The sequence below is a fragment of the Cornus florida genome, unplaced genomic scaffold (assembly GCF_030987335.1).
Source record: "Cornus florida cultivar Cherokee Brave unplaced genomic scaffold, ASM3098733v1 CherokeeBrave_3.0.0_Hap2_Chr11, whole genome shotgun sequence".
NCBI lineage: Eukaryota > Viridiplantae > Streptophyta > Magnoliopsida > Cornales > Cornaceae > Cornus > Cornus florida.
The window spans coordinates 136500028-136523659 of record NW_026775581.1 but is presented as its reverse complement, the minus strand read 5'-3'; the positions used below and the strand labels follow the sequence as shown (position 1 = coordinate 136523659).

The window sequence follows — 23632 nt, the reverse complement described above, 5'->3', positions numbered from 1 at the left end:
ATGAAGGCGTGAAGTTGCTTATTAAAAGCATATTTGGCGAGCGAGTAGTCTGGTAGGCTTTTAAAATCATTTCACTTCTCTTAACAGAGCAGTGCGTGACGCAGATAAAGATATTCGACCAGACAACGTCGCATTGTATTGTATTGTATTGTATTGTTTGAGGTCGCAGATTCAGAAAGAAAGACAGAGAGACTGTTACCTGCTAACCGTCACTTTGATTGGACTCCATCACCCACCGTAACGTCTCTCTCCCAAATACTTCCTCCTCAGCATTCAAAACTTTAAAACCTTTTGAACCCACTACTTTATACCATTGGTTTCCACATACAAATCAACAATACTTTATTGTTTCCTTCTGTGAAACCAGAGATTTGTGAACATAGCGTTTTTTGGACCTGAGGATCTAGGGTTTTTTTTTTTTGTTTTGAGATGGCGACTTTGGAGGAGAAGGTGGTTGCAGTGATCATGGTGGGTGGACCCACCAAAGGTTTAAACCCTCTCGCTGTGTGTGTGTTCGTTTTTTTGTTAGTTAAAGAAAAATTGAATTAAAATTCCTACTGATGTTTCTTCTGGTTAATTACATTTTTTTTTTTTTTTGGGTGTAATCTTTTGTAGGTACAAGGTTTCGGCCGCTTTCGTTCAATACTCCAAAGCCTCTCTTCCCTTTGGCTGGTCTGCCAATGGTTCACCACCCTATCTTAGCTTGTAAAAGGGTATGCTCCACTCTTCCTTAATTCCCAACCCTCCATTTGGTTCCTGCAAAAAATTGAGGAAAAGAAAAGCAAGGGGAAGGAACTTCCATTTTTTGTGATTGATGTCCTTTTATTTTCCCAGAAAAAGTCTCCTGAATGTTAGCCAAATAGCTGGACTGGTGTAAAATAATAATAAAGAATTTTTATGTTCTCTTGATTCCGAAAATTGTACAAATTTAGTGTATTCAACAGTTCAGGATTATTATTATTTTTTTTTCCGGTGCATCCATTTATTGGCAACCAAATTGAGCATTAAGTTAAACTAATGAAGAAGAGCCAAATCGTAGGTCAAGGTGTTTTCTTATCTTCTATCAGTGAAATTGATTTTGTTAAACACTGTCATATTGTCACATAGATTCCCAATTTGGCACAAATTTTTCTCATTGGATTCTACGAGGAGCGAGAGTTCAGTTTATATGTATCTTCAATCTCCAATGAGCTTAAAGTCCCAGTGAGGTGATTACAACTTTGATTGCCACCTGTTTGATTCATGTTTTATTCACACATTGTTTCACTAAGAATATTTCAGTCACAATATTTGAACTGTTGTATCTGAATATTGGTTGCTTTTGCTGCTGCTGCAACTCTAGATATTTGAAAGAGGACAAACCTCATGGTTCAGCTGGTGGCCTCTATTATTTCAGGGATCTGATTATGGAAGATGCACCTGTATGAATCTTGCACTCATTTGATTTTTTTTTTTTTTGGGTACTTTGATCTGATTTTTCCCAAGTATTATGCTCTTGGCTTTGTGCATTTAACATTTAAATCCATACCATATTGTTGTTTTCTGAACAAAGAAAAGGAATGTAGAATATGTATGTCCGTGTGTGTGAATGTTTCTATATATTTCTCCCAATATTTCTCCCAAACACGCATTATACAATGTCCCTCTCCATTTTTTATTTTTTCATTTTCAAACCTGAACTTATTTAATTATGTTCGTTTGTTGTTCTATGCCAGTCACATATTTTTTTGCTGAATTGCGATGTTTGTTGCAATTTTCCACTTCCAGACATGCTTGGTAAGTTTTATACCCCACATTTATCAGTACTTCCATGCTTCATCCTGTTTTTGGGCATAAGAAAATTTCATCTGAATAATATTGCCCTTTCAAACATTTCTCACGTTAGCCTTGAAAGATCATTATTTGTTAGTTCATGCATCAAATTTAGAAAGAGTAATATTACTTACCAAAAAAAAAAAAAAATTAGAAAGAGTAATTGCTACACCTTGTCATTCTACTTGCAGAGGCACATAGAAGGTATGGTGGAATGGGCACATTGTTAGTAATCAAGGTTTGTTTCCATGCATGAAGTGATTTAATAGAAGATATTTATGCCAGAAAACCAATCTATAACACAATCACTCTTTTGTTTAGGTTTCTGCTGAATCGGCCAACCAGTTTGGTGAGTTGGTTGCTGATCCAATCACCAATGAACTGTTACATTATACAGAGAAACCAGAGACTTTTGTATGTACATTACCACAAGAAGAAACTTCAATTCTTTTGATGCGTATTACTTGATGTTGATTGCCTGTGTATGTGATTTGAACTTCATTTGTTTACATTTCCTTATTGTTTTCTTTTTCATTAAATGCAGGTGAGTGACTTAATAAACTGTGGTGTTTATGTATTCACCCCTGAAATTTTTACTGCCATTCAGGATGTCTCCACACACCGGGAAGGCAGAGGTTGGTAGATCTGTTCCTACTTAATTGAGGGCAGATATTTCCCCTATTAAAGTCTGAGCAACTTATATTTCATAATTTTGTTTTATATGAACACAATTTACATGAACGTTGATGGCTCTATTTTTTCACCTTTTTTTTTATTAGTCATTTTTTCACCTTTTGCTCTCTCCCCTGCTCCCCCAACCCACTTTCACCAACAAGAGGTCCTTCTTGTTACAATTCAATCATTTTTCTGTACTGGATTTCCTTATATTAATTGTCCTCTTTCAAATTAAATTTGGTTTTTATTATGAGAGGACTGTTGTTTGTTTCTGAATGTTAACTATGATGCAATTAAGCATTCTCTGGATAAACTATGCAAGTTGAAACTTGAAACACATTCATCATGCATCTGCTGTACTTAATGAGTTGCAGATGCAACACATTGCATTTGTTTAAGTTTTTTAACTGTGTCAGATTTGTGGAATGCTGTATTTTGTTATTTGCAGCTAATCTACGTCGAGTGTCCAGCTTTGAAGCCCTGCAGTTAGCAACAAGGTTTAACCACTTACTGCTTTTTCTCTGCTAGTTTACAAACTTGACTGTGCATTATTGATCATAAACATGCATACTTACATATATATGTGTATATATATCTTTTGTGGTTAGCATGGATATTGATGTTGGTGGTGAATGTGTTGAAAATTATATGCTTTTTGTACTAAAGTATCTGGTCGAAGTGCAAGACGTAGAACATTTTAGGACAATTTGCTGCATGTGTCTTTCTTGGGGAAGATAGCACTCTTAATTGTAATTTAACAATATATTTGACCGTAGTTGGTTTATAGAATATTCGTTTAAGTTCTCCTGTCATCTCTAATCCCAAACTTGGATTTCTAGCCAGACATGAAACACCGAAAGATTTTAGTTATTTTACATAAATACATTCCAACTCTGATGAAACCTTTTTTGCTAGGCCACCTTTCATGGGACTTATTTATTTCCTCATTCAATTATAAAGACTTAAAACATCATCATTTCAGTTCCTCCTTGTAAGGGGAAAAAAAAAAAGATTATTTAAATCAAAGAAAACTGGTTTATTTTCTCATGCGGTACATGGAAACAATTTATCAGAGTTCTTTTGCAACTGTGAAGGTTAGTGGAGTTAAGCTTTTGATTAAGGTTCAAATATTTGGTTGCTATCTTTTTGAAACATCTTATACTAAATTATTCCATTCATTGTGATTTATGTTGATAGAATGCTCATCTTGGTATCAGAGATAGTTATCCTCAAGGGATAAGTGTGATTAGAATTTTGGCTGCCATTTTAACTTTCATTCTTTTTAACATTTGCGTGCTCTAGGTTATCCATACATGACTCTAGTAGCATTATTGATACTATGGATTTATACTACACGCTAGGCCATTATTTGTCTACTTGATTTTTTTTGGTTCAACAAAGAAGAAAGGAAAAAAAAAATTTAATTCCGGTGGCTTTATTATTGAATATATTGGTGATCACTTTTACTATGGTGTGCAATCTGTCAGTTTTCATGCTAATATGATTTCTTTCAACAGGACCCTTCCTACAGATTTTGTTAGATTGGATCAAGATATCTTGTCACCTCTTGCTGGAAAGAAACAACTGTATACCTATGAGACCATGGACTTCTGGGAACAGATCAAAACTCCAGGGTAGAGCAAATCCCAAAATTTCTGCCTCCTCTTCTTTATGCCTTGAACCTTGGACATTATATCTAAATTTCTACCTGACTTTACAGAATGTCATTGAAGTGTTCTGCTCTGTATCTTGCTCAGTTTCGGTTTACCTCTCCTCATCTCCTAGCTAGTGGAGATGGCACCAAAAGTGCTACGATTACTGGTGATGTTTATATTCATCCATCAGCAAAAGTACATCCAACTGCAAAGGTAGTTCTATCTCATCTATTTCCAACATTTGAATCCACGTACCTTAGTAGTTTAAGTGACATTTGTGGGTTTTTTTTTCCCCTTGTTGCTCTTTGAGAGCAAAAAGTGCCTTATTTTTTCTATTCATATTAAGAGAAGAACTTCCCGTATACTATGTACTCCATCTTAGTTATCCCCATTATCTCCACTATACATACACTATATTGGAAACAATTGATGGGCTCCTTATTAGAAGATCCATAAACTCTACCGAGTTTAACTTGGTCAGAGCCTGGAATTAAATGGGATTTAGTGGTTCAAATTTATTAGAACTCGTTTTTGAAAGATCCTTTTCTCGGTGCCATCTTTAGTGAAGTTTGAGCTACCCAACTACAATACTACCTTTCGTAGATGCAAGTTTCTTATTTTAAACTGTATCTATGTCTTGTACACATTAATAAACAAAAGTCTTGAGAAAGAAAAAAGAGAATCTCCTTGGAAGTACTGCCCACAGATTAGTAAATTTCTAGATAATTTGGTCAGCAGCCAAAAAGTACTTGCAGATAAGTGGAGAAATCAAACTCAGTTCAACTCTACCCCTGCTCACCTGATGCATATAGTTTGGCAGTGATTGCCGGGAACATCATTCCTGGGTAACCAAAAAGAAGCTTATGCTGAATGCAGAAACGTCTTATGGGTCCTGAATTGACTAGATTCTTAGTTTCCGTCTGGTTTTGCTTCATCTAATCCGTTTTTTTTTTAACAGATTGGTCCCGATGTTTCAATTTCAGCAAATGTCCGTGTAGGAGCAGGTGTGAGGCTTATAAGTTGCATTATCTTGGATGATGTTGATATAAAGGTATGGGGCTGAAAAAATTGAAGTATGAAATAGTAACACCTAAATCTGGCCTAAATTTGTTGTATCATCTCCTGACAGGAAAATGCAGTTGTTATGCATGCTATTGTTGGATGGAAATCGTCTCTGGGGAAATGGTCTCGTGTGCAGGTAAATTTGATCAGAATTTCAGATTTTCACTATTTTGTAAGCATCACACTTTCTAAATTTACCTGAAGATCCATCTTCTTGATCAGTGATGTGCAAGTTCCGGGTTGTGAATATTTGTTGGCATCTCAATTTATCTTATGTTTTGTATTTATATTGTTATTTGGTATTTGACCTGCTCGATTTTTCAGCATATCCATCAATGTTTAGTTTGCATTTTAAAATTCTGATAGACATTTTTTACATCATAGGCTGCTTGGGATTTTTTTTTAATTTTTGCATTGACCAAATTTGGAGATGGAGAGAGAGAGAGAGAGAGATTTCCATGGAAAAGAGAGGCGGGGAAGGGGTTATACCAGTTTACATCCGGAACTTATGCACAAACATGAATATTGAGGCCCCTAGTTGTCAAGTTAGAGGGACGACTAAACTCAATGGACCCAATACTTTTAGCACAATAGATGATTGTGATGCATGCTTCTGAAGGAATCCATATAGTATAATCTCCATTTCTGCTCTTTGTTACTGATATAGTTCAAAAACTACTATAAACATACATAGTTTGGTTAAACTAACTTGAAAATTACAAAATGCTTTAAAATTGAAAATGTTCCAAGGGTGAGGTATATTATATTATACACACACACACACACACACACACACACACACACATAAATATAATATATATGGAAAGTAACTAATATTATAACTAGTGGATGCATAGAGGTGGTTATTTTGTTATTATGATTCAATTATTAAAACAAATAACTAAATATAACATTGCTAGAATGAGGATGCCTATGTTCTTAGTATAGCTAGAATGAGGATGTTGAGAAGAACTAGCGGATGTAGGGAAGATGCCACTCTGCATATCAGGTGAATTTCAATTCCGGCAAAAAGTGCCAAATGCAAAAAGAGGAAGGGAAAGGGATCTAGAGGTTTTGGGCGACTCTGCATATTGAGGTTTGAGAATCTATGGGAGGACATCCAAAGCTAAGGAAAAATTCAAGTCCAGTACCAAGACTTTCTTTTTTTCCCCAATGGGCCTAGTGTTCAGATAAGCAGATAGTGGATTAAAATGTTCATCTTTATTCCGTGTGTTACAATCATAGTTACATGTTTGGAAGTAGGTAATAATGACTTGGAAAACTCAAACAGGAAAGTGTCTCTGAGAAAAGGGGAAAAGCATGAATCGAGGCAACTAACTTGGGGGCAATTAAAAACGCTTGTGAAAAGCAATTTCACAATGTATGGTAAGTGTTAAAGAAGCATACTATAATTTCTTGTGGTGATGGACAGATTTAGACTAACATCTGGGCGCAATGGAATTCTTGTGCCAAAAAATAATACCTGGGTGATTTCAGAACAAATGTCGGAGGAGCGATTTTGCTGTCCTGAAACTCCCAATTGACAGGCTATAAGTGGAGATAGGATTGTGGTTGTTCATTACCTTCGCCCATAAATAGTTGATCTCATGTGTCGGGATTTTCTTTGAATTCGTTTAATCTTAGCCGTATTTACCAAGGGATGAAATTGAGGGCTTGGATATTTGAAGTAAATTGATGCGTGTCTTGGACTAACCAAGTTTCCACCATATTTATACCTAGCAAAATTATGTTTGCGCTCCTTTTCTTTTCTTTTAAAGCTGACCAAAATTTGATTGTTTGGGCGCAGGCTGAAGGAGACTACAACACTAAGCTTGGAATTACCATCCTTGGTACTCGCCCTTACATTCTCATGCATTTCTTCTTCATTTCCATGTTCTTTATGCTCTAAAGAAGATTTAAAGTATTGAATCGTCTCCCCTGGACACCCCGGTTATCCAAAAAAAAATGTATTGAATCGCCTCTCTGATGCAGGAGAAGCAGTGACCGTTGAAGATGAAGTTGTGGTAATTAACAGCATTGTTCTCCCAAATAAGACCCTTAATGTCAGCGTACAGGAGGAGATCATTCTGTGAGAATGATGAAACTGAGATTCCACAAGAACTTGGCAGTCCTTCTCACTTGAGTTTCCTTTCTTTTACCTTTCTATATCAAGAGTAAATCATATTGCTGAAGAAGAGATGATTCAACAGGATAGGAATCTTCTTTGCCACCACAAGTGTGTAATGTTGAGAAAGCTGATCTCTTTCTCTCTTTAACAGGTATTTTTCAAGAGAAAAAAAATAAAATCATATTTTTGTTCTTTACCTTATTTGGACCCAGAGTTTGTACGCAATGCGCATAACTAAGTCGATGCTTTGAGATTTCTGTTACAAAAGGTTATAATCTGACCTTTAATTTAAAGCTAATACATTTCCCTTTTCTACACAGACCCTTGTGTCTACAGTTTAGTTACTCGTGACATGCAGTTTCAGGATTGGTTGTTAAAATTCATTGTCGTTGATTTTTCCTTTCTCAAATTAATTCAATTTGTGATGAAATTGAGCAAAGACTTGCTGAAAATAAGAAGAATTTGGTTCCCGTTGTCTGTCCAGTGTGTGTATTGATACAGTATGCAACAAACTAGTCCCTGCAGTTGCTCTATATTTTAATTTTTCTCTTGTTTCTCAACGTTGATTTCGAGTGATTCCCGAGTAAAAAATGCGAAGTGGGGCATGGAAACTTACATCCATCTTCTTTCCAATTAATGGAAGTTTGGTTCAGTGGCATTCGAAGAAGATGGATGGCAAAAAAGGCTGCTCATCTAAGTTCTCATTTTTTAAGATGATATGATCAAAGGCATATGCATACGAGGGTTCAATGGAGACAAAGTTCATTTCATTGTTCCCTGTCCTTGCGTAATTAGCTGAAGTCATGCAAAAAATGGGCCACCTTGATTTGTACTCATAAAATGGGTATATTTGGGCCACCTTGATTTGTCACTCATAAAATGGGTATATTTGGTTCGATTTTCTAAAATTAAAAGGCACGTTTCAAAGAATTGTTTTTTAAAAACAATTTTCTATTTTCATTTCTTTTATTTTTGTTTTTTTAAAACTGTTTTATAAGTGACAAATTTTCAACATCACTACCTAGATATTGCAGAGTACGGGGAAAGTAGAACAAGCCTTGCTGGTATGATTTTAATACCTAACTTTTACAAAACTACGAAAATATCTTCAATCACTAAGACTAAGTTGGGCATTTTTTGTCTCAAAAATTTATTTCAAATCTTATTTTTTTAATTCTTTTTGCAAGTATCCATAATAATATTATCCTGCCCAATAAAACTCATTCTCCCTTGAAATTCCATCTAAACACACCCATTGTGTAACTGAAAACCAATAAAACAAGTACTTCAATCAGACCGCTTAAGCATAAAAACACCAACTAATTACATCACTACTTACTTTGCTTTCAGGAAACATACATCTCGAATCAAGACATACTATATCAACATCACTGCTAATAACATTGTATAATACTTCATCTATAACATCTAATAATGCATGTGAAAGGCTCCTCTGCCTGGAGCAAACTTCTCTCTACCAACTTATCCGGGCATTACCCGATTTCAGAAATAATTTAATGCCAGCGTTATAGTTCTCTCAAAAAACAAAAACAAAAACAAAAACAAAAACAAAAAACAAAACAAAAATTCTTAATAGTGAGCTCTAGAAATTAACTACCTATCAAGTAACAACTGCTGCTTAATACCCAAAATTGACTTGTGAATATCGTTTTGAGTAACTTCTACAGCTGGGATATCCTTTACTATACCATCACAACATCTATCCACTACAACAAACAACCTCAGGCCTGCTACAGATTCAACTTGGTCAGATATGTCCATGAAATAGCAGTGTACGGGGTGGTACATCTTGATATTTCTCAAATTAGCAGTGGGAAAGGAGAACACAGAATCTTCTCCTCTACCAGCAACCCAGACAAACAGCATTAATGCGGAAACAGCTACAGGATCAATGTTTTGTACTCACTCTTGGGGCCGCAAGTCCAATTTGTAAGCCTGTATTTCCATGGGAGATATAACTACATGTCCTTCTTGATCAACATCTCCAACTTGCTCAGCATATCCAAGCATCTCTGTGTCTTCGTGCAAAAGATTCAGGGACGTAGCTTTTGCATTCAAGACAGCAAGCCCCTTGAACATGTCGAACAGATTTATAGATTCGTTGGCCACACTGGAGCATTGCGCCCTACCTTTTCGACAGTATGAAGAATCCCAGTGACGCCTCTGCAAGATTAAAACAAACCTAAGGTCTTCAATGGCTTGCTGAGAAAATTTTAAGGGCCGAGGAACCTTGAAGCTCACAACATGTAAATCACATGGCAAGGAAGCAGATAAAGGAGAGAAGGATGCTGAGGGTGGCTGCACAGATATTTCTTGTGGTTTTTTGGCAATGAATGCATGTAATGGATAGTTCAAGTGGGCACCAACACAATGAGAGAGAAGAGAGGGGCTTAGAGGAAGGGGGTTTGAATCAGGATTTAACGTGGAAGATATGTTGGATTCCACAAGGATGTGGAAAACCACATTCATTGGACGATTATCCAGTACTCCTTGCCCAAGACCGCGACCATCATCATTTAACAATCTTCGATCAAGCATGATTTCTAGCCATCCATTTTTAAGGCTTGCCACACCTAACGACTGCCGTGTATGTACAGAAAAGCGGCGACCATTTGATCCTTGAAAAAATGCAAGAGAAGGCATTGGGTAATAATTTCCCTGCAGAGGAATCTTATCATAAGTTTCTCTCCGGCTCATCTGAAATCCATTTAAATCAGAATAGAATACCCTTTTGTTATCAATATCTGTCTTGTATCTAACTATTAGTTCCTTGTCATTGAAATCATGCCTAAGAAGCTCAACATGATATTCCTTCTCAATGAGAAATTCCTGTATGGTGTTATCGCCATTATATAAACGGGTGCTATGTGAGATTGGAGTTTGGTCCCAGGCGGTTTTTGGGTAAGAGTAAACTTCCTGCATCAAAAGGCCCTCAGAAATCACCAGTTTCCCACCACCTTGGACGATAGGCTCAGCATCACCATTGGGTTTGAATAGGTAAGCTCCACTTCCCGTACTTGAGTACATACCTATTTCTTCACCAACAACGTTTTGAAAACCATCATTATGGCTTATTTTCTGCAACAACCCAAGATTGACATCAAAGGTGAGTGTCAGACGCCGATTCCGGATTTCTGCTGTGTCACCTTCTAATTTTGAGCAAGTATATGGAGTGGGGCACGAAAAATGGTTGGACTTTGTGAAAATTTTCAGTTTCACTGGTTTGCTCTTTTCACATCCAACAAATCCATTAGCAATGTAATATACTTGCAACCCCATGGCAGGAACAGACGCTTTCCAATGGACTCGATGCCTTCCTGTAAACATCTTGCTTTTATCATGATGCAATTCAGGAGAGATCTGGCTTTTAACGCATGTCCAGTTTGAGTTCAAAACAGTCACATCTGGCCTGTCAACAACTACCATCACAACCTCATCTCTTGTTTGCTCCAGAGGATTAAATAGGACAACTGATTGTGCACTTCCTTTGCGAGCACTAATTGCTCTATACACAGGTTGAACGTCATACTTAGCTCTCACTTGTGCTGCCTCAAACTGAGCTGGGTTCTGATCAGATCTCTCATGGCGGATTCCAAGCAGTACTTCAATAGCTTTGGACATGAAAATTTGCAAGTCCTGTAAAGAAGTATGCATCCGCACTCCATAATCCTCAACCACGTGATCCTTAGCGGTGCCAGTTACACCATCATGATGCTGAAAAAGAGCCAAGTTCCTTCTTGCGGCTGTCAACTTGTGGGAGAAACCAATAGGCAGCTTAACACACACTGTTCTCTGGCAATATCCTAGCAAAAAAGCCATCATCATTTCTGCAGCACGAAGTGTTTGCTCCAATACACGGTCAACAGCCTTGAAGAAAGGCCTAGAAACATAGTAGCCACTCCAATAATCCTTCTCTCGATCAGCATAAGTAAAGAAGTCACCTGATAGAGAAGGAAAACCTCCAATCTGACCAGAGCCAACCTCACCCTGAACTGAATAATTTACTCTGTCAGCCTCCTCACGAAGAGTTTGGAAATAATCTTCCAAAGTACCAAATTTTGCCTCGGCATTCAAGCTGGGATTGGAATTAATGTAATCAAATAACAACTGATAATTTCTAAACTGAGCTTCTGCTTCGTCAATGCTAACGTAACGAAAATCATCTCCAAGGGGAACAAGAAGCGTGTTCGTTCGGTATAGTGTTGATTTCTTCTTATACTGATCTAGTAGTTTTAGTGCTCTCTCCTTCACATTTTCCTGGTTGGTCTCTACTGGATATTCTCCCCAGGGGCAGAGTTCATAAATGAAGCCGCGCATTCGAGCAAAATCAAACTGACAACAAACTGCAGGCTCTGGACCACAAGTATGTGGAATATCATAAGAATAGAAGGGCATCATGTGGACAAAAATGTCAGTTGTTTCCTCCGCATCCCAGCTCTGTCGCCACACGTATTCCAAATTCTTGTGCAAAGCTAGTTCCTTCTTGAGCTCATAATGGGTCCTCTGTATAAGCATATTCTCAAAGCCCATACGACGAAGAAGATATGCCATTGTAGATGAATAACCAAAGGGATCTATTGCCCAAGAATTTTTAGGAACAACCCCAATGGTGTCATTCAACCACATATTCCCCTCTATCATCTGAGACATGAATTTCCCAAATTTTAGAGAGAGAACTCAAAGAAATATTTACAAACCTTATGCTACATGAGATATAATGCAACAAGACAAAGAGGAAATAATATCTGATTGCACTTGCTGACATGGGTAATCAAATTCCTTGAATTCAAATTGGACATAAAAAATTAGTTAATCCAAAGCAAAAGAAAGAGTTTGCCCAAAAAATATTATGGAGAAAGCAAACATAATATGTTCTAAAGACCTTCGATGAGAAGTAATACCAAATGACAACTAAAACCAAACTAAACAACACCAGAATAGCATATTTCATACACAAAACCCCACATAAACCTGGACTAACAACCACAAACTACGCAACATTACCATAGAACTACGAAAAAACATAATGTGGCCCAGAATACCAAGCCACCAGATCTATCTAACATATTTAATTCATTCCTTGCAGTCCTGGTATCCAGCATTTCCAAGAAACTTAGTTTGAAATGCTATTTAAAATTAAGCTTCTTTCATTCAAGAGTTTTACTTTGTTAAGAGAGAGAGAGAGAGAGAGAGATGATTATTTTCAGTTGCATCATAGGAAGCCCTATGCTATTAATCATTTTCTGAACCATAACAATTGGAAAACTACTCTTTATCAAAAGAACAGTCAAACCTTAGTCAGAAGACTCGGAACTACAAAGAGAATGCTGAACCATAACTAATAAACTTAAATACCAAAAAATGTTTATCAATGTAAAAACTATAGTGATAAAGGTCTATACCTGTTCAATGATAGCAAAATAATGTGAATTGGCCTGCAAAAAAGAAATTAAAACAAAATATGATAAGTTTGCCAGGTATTAACACATTTGTATTTTGTTGTCAAACTATTCTAAAAGAAATTAAGCGTCTTCATTCCATTTCACTTCAATGAAAAAAAATTTGTGTGTTACCATAACTAAAATAAATAATTAATGCTTACTTTATAATTCAAAAAGGAAAAAATAATAATAATAAAGAATTTATAAAAATAAATAACAGAAGTAACACTGTTAGAACCTGATCATAGCAGCTTTTGCCATGGAACTTTTCCTTACATTATCAAAAACTTCTTTGGTTCACCAAACAGAGAAAAATCAGACATATTTCAGGATCTTAATAAGCTGATAATGCTTGCATTCTGTCGTCACCATTTTGAAGATTATGGTGATGTCGCCATATTACAAAATTAATTCATGTTTTGCTCCCTAGAACTTCCAATAATTCCCTGAGTCCTTACAACTTCAGTTGCTGCAGGTGTTTGAGAAGGAATATTCCAATAAAATAGCACACTTCCTGTTCTTTTGGTCAATCAACTAAAACTGTACCAGCAATCTCATGTTCAATTTATTATGGCTAAACTAGCCATATGCATTAGCCCTCACTGCATCACATGCTTCATCAGCGTTTGATTTTCATGCGGGGTCAACAAACATCTCGGCTATGTGACGTTATTCACATCCTTGATCTTTTAACTTTTAATTGTGCCAAAATTTTATTATTGTTAGTTTCCACCACTATGTATTCAAAGAGGGATTAGCTTCATGCCGATATGCAATCGTATTTGGGACTAGATGGAAAATCCAAAATGGAATAAAATTGTATATAATTGATATCTCATTAGTATGGCATCAAATGTTTTCTGATTGATTCAAGAATACAACATGATGACAAACAACAGATGGCCGGAGGGCTGCGGGACAGGAAGCATTATTCTTTTCTTGTTTCATTTTCGCTTTCATATTCCTCATCACATACGAAATAAGTAAAACTTTGAAAACATACGGAGAAGTTTGTTTTTTAAAAAAATAAAAAATAAAAAAATAGAAAAAAAACTAAAAAGATTTGAATTCTGGTACATGCTCAAGTATCTTACCTCATCGTTCATCACCCAACCACCACCAACAATTTCCAACTGCCCATTTTTCACTAATTTGATGAAGGATCCTCTCTTACTTTCTGGGGCATCCCTCCACCATCTCTCCAAATAAGACATCTCTTCCCATATAAATTTGCGGCGTGCATCCTACAAATTCATGTTCAAAAAAATCCCAATCAAATCTCAATACTCCATATACAGTTCATTAACTTGTTAAACATTCAATTACTCCACCATGAACCACACCAAAGATAATAAAATCAATAAACTACTACTAAACACAAATTAAATTCATTTCACTTTATAGTTTACACCCACCAAAATTAAGCACTATAATACAAATAAAAAACATAGACTCCCAATAAACGCAGTTCAAAGTCATTTCACACTAGATAGATCCAACAAAATTAAGATCAATAAACTATAAATCAACCAAGAATAAAAATAAATTCAATTCACCTTTGAAAGTGTCTCGACAATTGTATTGAGAATATGACGCGACTGTCGATCGTAGTACTCTTCGACGGTAGACTTCCAACCCGGATCATTATGTGAATGTGGGACAACAAAAATCTTCAGTTTCTCCGAATCCCACTCGTCCCCTCTGTATCTCACCTCCCAACCTTGCTTCCATGGCCCACCATCCACATCCGAAAATTCGATCTTATCATACAAATCCTTCGTCGTTAAATCCACAGCAGCCCTCGAAACGACGTCCCGGCCGGCCAGAACCGGCGGTTTCCGATACACCGGTTTTCGGAGCTTCTGGACACGAGAGGTGGTTTGGGTTTTGAAGGGGGAAGAAAAGGGTTTAGGAATACCGTATCTGTAGATGACTATGAAGAAGAAGACGAGAGAGATAAAGAGTCCGATGGTGAAGAAATTGGCGAAGATGAAGTCTTTAAGGGCCGTCCGTTTGCGGGACTTTCGTGAGTGTCTGGATTTAGGGTTTGGTGATGATGATCGTGTGGGGAGGAGGGAATGGGCCCACCCACCTCCACGGCGGGTGTTGCCGCCGATGTGGGAGGAGAAGGCCATGTTCTAGTTGAAGATGATCCGAACACAAACACTCACACGCGGTTTGTGTGAAGGTTTTGTTTATGTTTCGTTTGTTCAGATGGTTTGGAGAGTTGTAGACAAGGTCTACTAGCATCTACCCCAAACCAAAGTAGGGGTTAAAGAGGACGACTAATAAGAGCGTGTGGGGTCAATATTTTTTGAGTCATCTTCCAAGTCAAGCTTGCAAAATCCTATGGCTTAGGTCTGTTTGGTCCCGTTTTGTTTTTGCAACAAAATAAAGTGTTAACCGAAAACGTTTTCTATTTTATGTTGTTAGCCAAGACAAAACAAAAATAAAAAATATTTTTGTTTTCTTATAATAGAAAACGTTTTCCATTTTTGTAAGGAAATAAGAAAACATAAAAAAGTGTTTTTCATATTTTCAACACGTTGAGCAAAAAAGTTTTTACTATTATTATTACATATACACTATTCATTTCAAATAAAATATATGTTATTCACATTATTACTGATACTACATATTAAATATTAATAAATATATATTTTTAATATATAATTATATTTATATTATTCACATTATATTTATATTATTTTTTATTTAACAAAAATATATTTTTAAAATATAATATATTATATAATAGTGTAAATTATTTTTTGGGACCAAAAAAATATGATTTATTATATATTTATTAATTATTTTATATAATATTATTAAATTGTAATGCAACAAATATAATATATTATTATATACCATATCTATATTCTATTATATTATAGTTATATTATTTAATATTTTTTATTTATTATAATATAATATATGTTAAATATATTATATATTTTATAATAAATGTATAGATGGTGCACATGCATGCACTCACATACATTGGTGATAGTGTTTTTGTCCTGATATATCTTGTTTTGTACTTATGTATCGGGTATTATTAGAATTTGTGATTTTAAATTAAATATTATATTTTATTATCCTGTATTGGATATTTATAATATTTTTGAAATAATTGAATTGCATACATATTTAACGTTTAAATAATTAAAAATATTATGTAAATCTGTAATAAATATGTATTATTAAACACTTTTATTATTTTTTTACTTTCAAAATTGTGACAAAACAAATTTTCGTTACCAAACATGATTCCGATTTTTACCATAAACACTCACATAACAAAAAAGTTGTTTTTGTATTGACCAAAAACATAACACTTAAAACACATCGCATGCTAAACGAGTCCTAAGTGTTTTGTTGCAAAGTGAATTAGAATGGTAATCAAAAACATGTTTGATCATGTTCATTTGTTGTAAGATTTTTAAAAACATGTTTGGTAACCAACGGACTCGTGCCCTAACAATATTAGCCTTGAAAAATATAATGATTACTTGATTAGTTTTAAAATGTCATTTAAGAGTTTTTTTTTAAAAAAAATTATTTTTTACTATTCATCGTACCCTTTGCTACAATACCGAAACACGTAAGGTGTTTTTACTGTTCATCATACCCTTTACTGTTCATCGTACCCTTTGCTACAATACCGAAACACTGTACAAAACAAAACATTTTTTATCAAACATATTTTTTTCATTCTTCACTACTATAATGAACAAACAAAAACATAATACCCAAAACAAAACGTGTACCAAACAGATCTAAATTTTCAGTCACGTTGATTTTTTAAGAAATTAGGTCCAATGGTTACACTTCATCATACTCCACTCATTTGATTATACTACACTTATTAAATGAAAATAATAATAATAATAAAAAAATCAAATGCAATAAAATCTAGAGTTTGGATAACAAGAAATGTGAAAATTTGAGAGAGAGAAAAAAAAAATTAAAAATTGTAAAAACGCACTACAAAGTGATAAAATCACCCCTAATGTTTAAATTTTAGGCAAATATAACCTCTAATATTTTTTTTGGTTACGGTATATAAGTGCTTTAAGTTTTAAAAAATTATCAAATAAGGGTTTGAGGTGACTGTTAGGTTACAAATTTAGTTATATGCATTGTACACGACATTTTAACGGTTTATATCCAATATTGTCTTAATATGTAAGGAGGAGGAAAAAAAAGAAGCACACTTTAGTCATTTTATATTTAATTATTTTTTTCCCTTTTTTTATTCCGTTATAGAAGAGCCACTGTTTGCTTAAAAATTGAATCTGAGGGATTTTTTAGAGCTTATAAAGGTTATATACTCTATATACAAGCGTTTTTCGCTCGCAACCCATTTAAAAGAAACAACTTTCAAAAATTCAAAAATTAAATTTATTTTCAAAGAACTATAATAGATAATTTTTTAAAAAACATATGTTCTTTAACTAAGTAACTAAACAAGTTTTTGTATAGTATTTAAAATTTTACACTTTTTGTATAGTATCAATTCCTCTCTCCCAATCCCCGAGCAAAACCCATTTATCTAGTCATCAATCTCTTCTTCCACTGTCTCCCTCCAAGGTTAATTCTATCACTTCCTCCATTACGCCGCTGTCACATGTTTTAAGGGTTTGGAGGAGAAAATTTTGTGTAAATGATAGCAGTCTCAAACAAGCCAAATTTACACCATATCTCCTCTCTAAATTCATGGTTATGCTGATTTCCACTGGATACCCATCTGGGTTTGGATCAATGGGAGCCAATTGTAAGATATATATTTTGTAATTGGCTTATTTCGTTATCAAAACAAGTCCGATCGAGTTGTAATTTTTCGGTTCAAAAAATTCGAAGATTGATGATCGGATGCGGATTTGAAGAAGAAAGTCAAGTGTTTATTACTACACTCTGAGATAATGAGATAGATGCTCTAAGAAGGTTGAGAGGTAGTGAGAAAAGCTAGGACGGTTTTTGGAAGGTTCGAAAGAAGAATAATTGCAAAATATTACAAATTTCAAGACTGTCCATCTTGAGAACAGTTAGGACGGTTTTTGGAAGGTTCGAAATAAGAATAATTGCAAAATATTTCAAATTTTCAAGACTGTCCATCTTGAAGGCTGAACCGGTTCAAGAATCCGTGGGATTCAGTACTGTCCATCTTGAACCGGTTCAAGGTCTTCTAGCAGCACTTGGATTTTAGTTTCCTTTTTGCTGAAAGTTTCATTTTCAAATCCAACTTTCTTTTAAGTCCTATGCACGAAATTTATCATATTTTATGAGGGATTAGGACTTTAAAAACTCTATATAAATCATGTCATATACATTGGTTTAAAGATGGCTTTAGGGAAAATCAATTCTATATTTTGAGAAAGCCTTTAGAGAAAGAAAAATTCAAAAATCAAATATATTATTCTGAATTTATTTTTGAGAACACACATATATATTTATGAGTGATTTAGTTGTAGTGTTCTCTATCTCATCGGAATTGGAGCTGTATTGAAGATTCAGATATTCCAGATGATCAGCAGGATTTAATTCTTCTACAATCGAGTTCAGATCTTAAAGAAGAGAAGTAAACACAATCCCACTTTGAAAGGGTTGGAGCATTCGTGAAGTGCTTTCTAATCTACCTGCTACTCTTCTACAAATATCAAGTGTAAGTCTGAGATCAAGTTATTGTTGGACGGGGAGTCGCAAAGCCAGAGGATTGTCAGCGGTTGGTGTGGTATAGAACGATAGGGTGTGAGTCAGAGTCAAAATTCAGTATACTTTGTTTCAAATATAGTGGATTGGTTTACTTTGAACTGCACAGTTCACGAGATTCTTCTCATAACAGTTGACATATTCTATCAACTGAGGTTTCCTTGCTAAAAAATCTGGTGCAATCTCTCTAACTCTAACTTGATTTATTTTTTATATATTTGTCATGGTGGATGTTTAAATTGGTCAGATAATCTAATCAATCGTAAATTAAGCAAGTTGACCTAATTAACATATCTAGGTCATTAAGAAGTGAATCACCATTGACATTAACTAACAGTTTTCGCATCCCGCGTAACTCTTGTTTCTCACCGATCTCTGCCGCGTGTGGTGAATATGGCTTCTTCTGTGCCAGTAATGCTGGCGGCTAACAAGCTGTAATATGTTGGCGCAAGAACACCACCACCTTGTCTTCATCATCATCCTCATCGTCAAACTATTCCACCAGCATTCCGCCAATGGCTGCTGTCTCCTGCGGAGTGGCATTTTGGTGAACATTTTGCAGGCCTATTGTTGGAATTTGATAGGTTCAGGTACCAATGTCTCGATTACTTGCATATCGCCACAGTTAAGAATCACGTATGTGCAATTTATGGTAAAAATCAATGAGGAAGGGTTGATTGTGCAGGGAGGACAGAGAGAAGACGAAAAGATTTATAAAGAGATCAATTATCTCTGGTTGAGGGGAGACAAGAAGAAGTAATAATGCATTTTTCCATTTAATTTTTTGCGCCGGAGTATGTTTTTGAAGTGCAAATATCACTACCAAAAATATATATATATATACTCCAATTATACAATTTCTTTTAAAAAAATTTATATTTTAAATTCAAAATAGACTTACCATTGTGTGAAGGGAAGATTATTTATCACCGGTTGAGGAGATATTATTATTATTTTGGTGAATTACATTAAACTCCTATTTTTTATTTGTATTTTGTATTAAATTCTAATTGAGGAATTTTTTTTTGACAAAAAATCTCCACAATTATTACAGGGGTGACTTAAAAAAGAGAGGTGACGAAAATCTACTTTGTGAGTGCATCTTAATTTGTATTAAATTCTAATTGAGGAATTTTTTTTTTTTTGGCTTAAATACCCATTAAGCCTATTTGAAAATCTACTTTGTGAGTGTATCTTAATTTGTTATATTAAGTAACCTAAATGACATCATTCATATAAATTAACACTTTCATTGTTTTTTTTTTTATTTGTTTTTTTTAAAATGTTAATATTTTACTAGACTATCAAGTTCACATTAATCATAAGGAATGAATATAAAAAAACATGTTGGCATAAATAATATAAAAAAGAAAAAAGAAAAAAATTAGGCATTATGATTAATGTGAAAAAAGAGAAGAGAAGAAAAACATGTAGGCATAAGTAATATAAAAAAGAAAAAAAAAAAATTAGGCATTATTTCTCTCGATGTTCCCTTAGCATATCTATATAAAATGAAAATCAATAAAAACCAAATAAATAAATGCACAATATAATTCGCAAATATATATATATAGCTAATAAATTTCAAGAAAAAACCTAAATTTATATAGATTTGAAGGTTGGATGAAAATTCAAATATAATATAAATGATATTTAGTGATACATATTATATATACCATTATATTATGATACATATTATATATATATATATATATATATATATATATAATGGATAAATAAAAGAAGTTGAGCAAGAAAAAGAGTCAGTGTTGTTACAATGGTTGAGAATATGCAGTTAAGAGTAATAATGAAATAAATATATATGTGGGGTATACTAAAATAGGTACATAACATTTTTGTCTAAAAAATATATAATAAACTATTATAATGGGTAAATAAAAAAAGTTGAGCAAGAAAAAGAGTCAATGTTATTACAATGGTAGAGAATATGCGATTAAGAGTAATAATGAAATAAATATACATGTGGGTTATACTAAAATAGGTACATGACATTTTTGTCTAAAAAATATATAATAAACTATTGTCCAAATACCTCCTTCTTAGTTAACTTCGGTTACTAAAATCACACTTCGGATAGATGTGAGGAATTTTTTGACAAAAAATAAATAAAAAAGAGGTTTAGTGTAAAACACAAATACAAAAGCGGGTTTAATACGGTTCACCTTATTATTTCATTATTATTTTATACCAAAAAGTGGGTCGGTTAATTTGTAAAGATTTTTAATAGTTGAGGACATTTTATTTTCCTCCCAGCGCTACGTTACTCAATTAGGATAAAACTAATGCCGCGTCCAAACAACCCCCTTACGGATTTCACATTTTTCACAGGCAAGGTAGAGAGAGAGAGAGAGGTTTGAGCGTTAAAGTTCGAGAGCTTCATATTCTCTGAAGCTTGTATCCGATCCGATCTGTGAAGCACTGAGACTCTAAAACAGGTATGTATCTATATTATTCATTTTTATATTTGAGAAATTTCGAGGATCTAAAAGGAAATTTCAGATCTATCACGCATACATCTGCAGATTTCGGTATTTAGATTCAAACGACAGATTGTTTGATCCTTAGTTTATTATTCATTGAAGAAAGTATGATTCGCAAGATGTTTGTGTTTGATTTGGCTTCTTAATCGAATAATTTAATCAAAACACACATAGATAACTTAGTTGGAATTCGGATATTGAGATTGCGTTTATTTTTATATAATGCCTCGTTATGTATATTCATATCAAATTACATATTCGAAATTTTATTTTGCATGTTCAGAAGTTGGATATTTAGACAAACCACAATATGTTTGTAATATTAATACTGTTACACTAATAGTGTGATTGGTTGTGATATTCAATTTGAAATGGTTATGAATCCATTTAAATGGCAACGTTTTTAAGGTATGATAAATTAAACTTAAGGATATAGAATGATAAGCTGTTCTGAGAATACCTTTTGGATAAATGAGATGCATTAGATTTAAATTTCACTATTACCTTATCTCGTCAGTCTGATTTACTGAGAATTTTGATGACAAAACATGTTTTACTGTATCCTAGGCTTTGGAATTAATGTGATTTCTTGAACATCCGACAAGGATTCATTGTATGTACAGTGATTCAGTTGCCACCACCAGATGGGTTCCTGGTTCCAGTTCGGATATTGTTCTTACTGTTGTATATTATGGTTGGTAATTCTGATACCATGATTTGAATTTTGAACTCTTCTTTAACCTTCTCCATGCTACAAACATTGGCTTCCTTTTCCAATTGTGCCTCTTCCATAATATCCATAAACATCTGTCCATCATTGTAGTCATAACATTGTTATTATTATTATTATTATTATTTTTCCAGGTTACGCCGTTTTAAGAAACCTAAGGAAGTGGTCCCCCCTAATTTCAAACATCTATAATGGGAAAGTAACATTGCAATCATAAGCTCAAAGACTCCAATTCTGTTTTCTTAAAAATAAGTTTTTTTTTTTTTTTTTCAAAGTGGCTGGTATTTTTTGGATAATGGAGTAATAAACCACATGAATTCTTCTGCACAACCAACTGATTGGTTGACTCATCTCAGTTTTCAATCAGCTAACCATGTATACAAGGATATAAGATTATGTACCTTGTCAAGGTTTTTGAGTTAATATTTTCTTGCATATCTAAATGCACACTTTAAGAATTCTAAATTACCCGACACAGTGTAAATGGTGACTGAAAATTTTTATTAGGTAGAGTTACTCGTGTCTTTCTTTGAAGGAACAATTTGGCACGTTATCACCGGAACTCGTAATGATTTCAATATTCATGTCAAAAGTTTTCAATAATTTGTTTTATGACATAATTCTGGTTTCAAATACAAAATATAGGAGTTTGAGACATACTGTGAGAAGTTATTGAAGGAAGTTCAGAAGGTGAATCACAGTATTAAGGAAAAAAGGAAAGATGCCTGCGCAGAAAATTGAAACAGGTCACAATGACACAGTCCATGATGTATCCATGGATTACTATGGAAAGCGTGTAGCAACTGCTTCATCTGATACTACCATTAAAATAATAGGTGTAAGCGGCAACTCTACTTCACAGCACCTTGCAACTTTGAGCGGCCATCAAGGCCCTGTTTGGCAGGTTGTTTGGGCTCACCCCAAGTTTGGATCCCTTCTTGCTTCCTGCTCATATGATGGTAGAGTGATAATTTGGAAGGAAGGTAATCAAAATGAATGGACACAGGCTCATGTTTTCAACGACCATAAATCGTCTGTCAATTCAATTGCTTGGGCGCCTCATGAACTCGGTCTTTGCTTGGCTTGTGGATCCTCTGATGGGAATATCTCAGTCTTCACTGCCAGATCTGATGGTGGTTGGGACACCACCAGAATAGACCAAGCCCACCCTGTTGGAGTAACCTCAGTTTCATGGGCCCCTTCAATGGCTCCTGGGGCTCTAGTTGGATCTGGTATGCTGGATCCTGTTCAGAAGTTAGCTTCTGGTGGCTGTGACAATACTGTGAAAGTGTGGAAGCTATATAATGGAACTTGGAAGATGGACTGCTTCCCTGCCCTTCAGATGCATGCTGATTGGGTTAGGGATGTTGCTTGGGCACCCAACTTGGGGCTCCCAAAGACCACAATCGCAAGCGCTTCACAGGATGGGACAGTTGTGATATGGACTGTGGCAAAGGAAGGTGATCAGTGGCAGGGTAAGGTTCTGAATGACTTCAAGAGCCCTGTTTGGAGAGTCTCATGGTCCCTGACAGGGAACTTGTTAGCTGTTGCTGCTGGGGACAACAATGTCACATTGTGGAAAGAAGCAGTTGATGGAGAGTGGCAACAGGTGACCACAGTTGAGCCATAGATTTAAGTTTCTTTTGTTATAATCTTTCTACCGCTGTCCTGTGTACTGGCTTTATCAAGAACTAGTTTGTTCATTTTCCGGTACTATTTCGTTCTGTTCTTGCTTTTAGTACTCCTGTTTGTGTGGGGTTATAGTGATTATTGGTTTATTAAAATTTGGGGTTAGAGAAATGAGAATTTTTGTGATTTTTAATTGACCTCTTCCTACATTATAATTTGTTATTTTATAATATGATTGTTCTGATGTTGAGGTTTTGTTCGCATAA

The 23632-nt window shown here is 34.7% G+C and overlaps 3 protein-coding genes across 5 annotated transcripts; 2 read left to right on the top strand and 1 right to left on the bottom strand.

The window, feature by feature from the left end:
• Window positions 1–70: 70 nt before the first annotated feature.
• LOC132285547 (uncharacterized) lies at window positions 71–7651 on the top strand. The gene is made up of 15 exons (XM_059787737.1): window positions 71–487; window positions 616–713; window positions 1108–1208; window positions 1343–1421; window positions 1716–1776; window positions 2004–2050; window positions 2134–2226; window positions 2357–2447; window positions 2936–2984; window positions 4005–4121; window positions 4208–4355; window positions 5101–5193; window positions 5272–5340; window positions 7012–7054; window positions 7197–7651. The coding sequence occupies exons 1-15, from the start codon at window positions 430–432 to the stop codon at window positions 7295–7297; spliced, it is 1248 nt and encodes a 415-aa protein (XP_059643720.1). The 5' UTR covers window positions 71–429; the 3' UTR covers window positions 7298–7651.
• Window positions 7652–8688: 1037 nt separating this feature from the next.
• LOC132286820 (alpha-mannosidase 2) lies at window positions 8689–15058 on the bottom strand. Its single transcript, XM_059789215.1, has 4 exons — window positions 14351–15058; window positions 13889–14038; window positions 12756–12788; window positions 8689–11994 (listed from the first exon to the last, which is right to left on the bottom strand). Exons 1-4 carry the CDS (start codon window positions 14927–14929, stop codon window positions 9256–9258), a joined length of 3501 nt encoding a protein of 1166 aa, XP_059645198.1. The 5' UTR covers window positions 14930–15058; the 3' UTR covers window positions 8689–9255.
• Window positions 15059–20806: 5748 nt separating this feature from the next.
• On the top strand, window positions 20807–23632 carry LOC132283190 (protein transport protein SEC13 homolog B-like). Of its 3 annotated transcripts, none has more exons than XM_059785118.1 (3): window positions 20807–20962; window positions 21613–21701; window positions 22383–23632. In XM_059785118.1, the coding sequence occupies exon 3, from the start codon at window positions 22459–22461 to the stop codon at window positions 23365–23367; it is 909 nt and encodes a 302-aa protein (XP_059641101.1). In that variant the 5' UTR covers window positions 20807–20962; window positions 21613–21701; window positions 22383–22458; the 3' UTR covers window positions 23368–23632. The 3 variants fall into 3 exon arrangements, with proteins under 3 accessions (XP_059641101.1, XP_059641100.1, XP_059641099.1); XM_059785117.1 differs by having other exon boundaries at window positions 21575–21701; XM_059785116.1 differs by lacking the exon at window positions 21613–21701 and having other exon boundaries at window positions 20808–20962.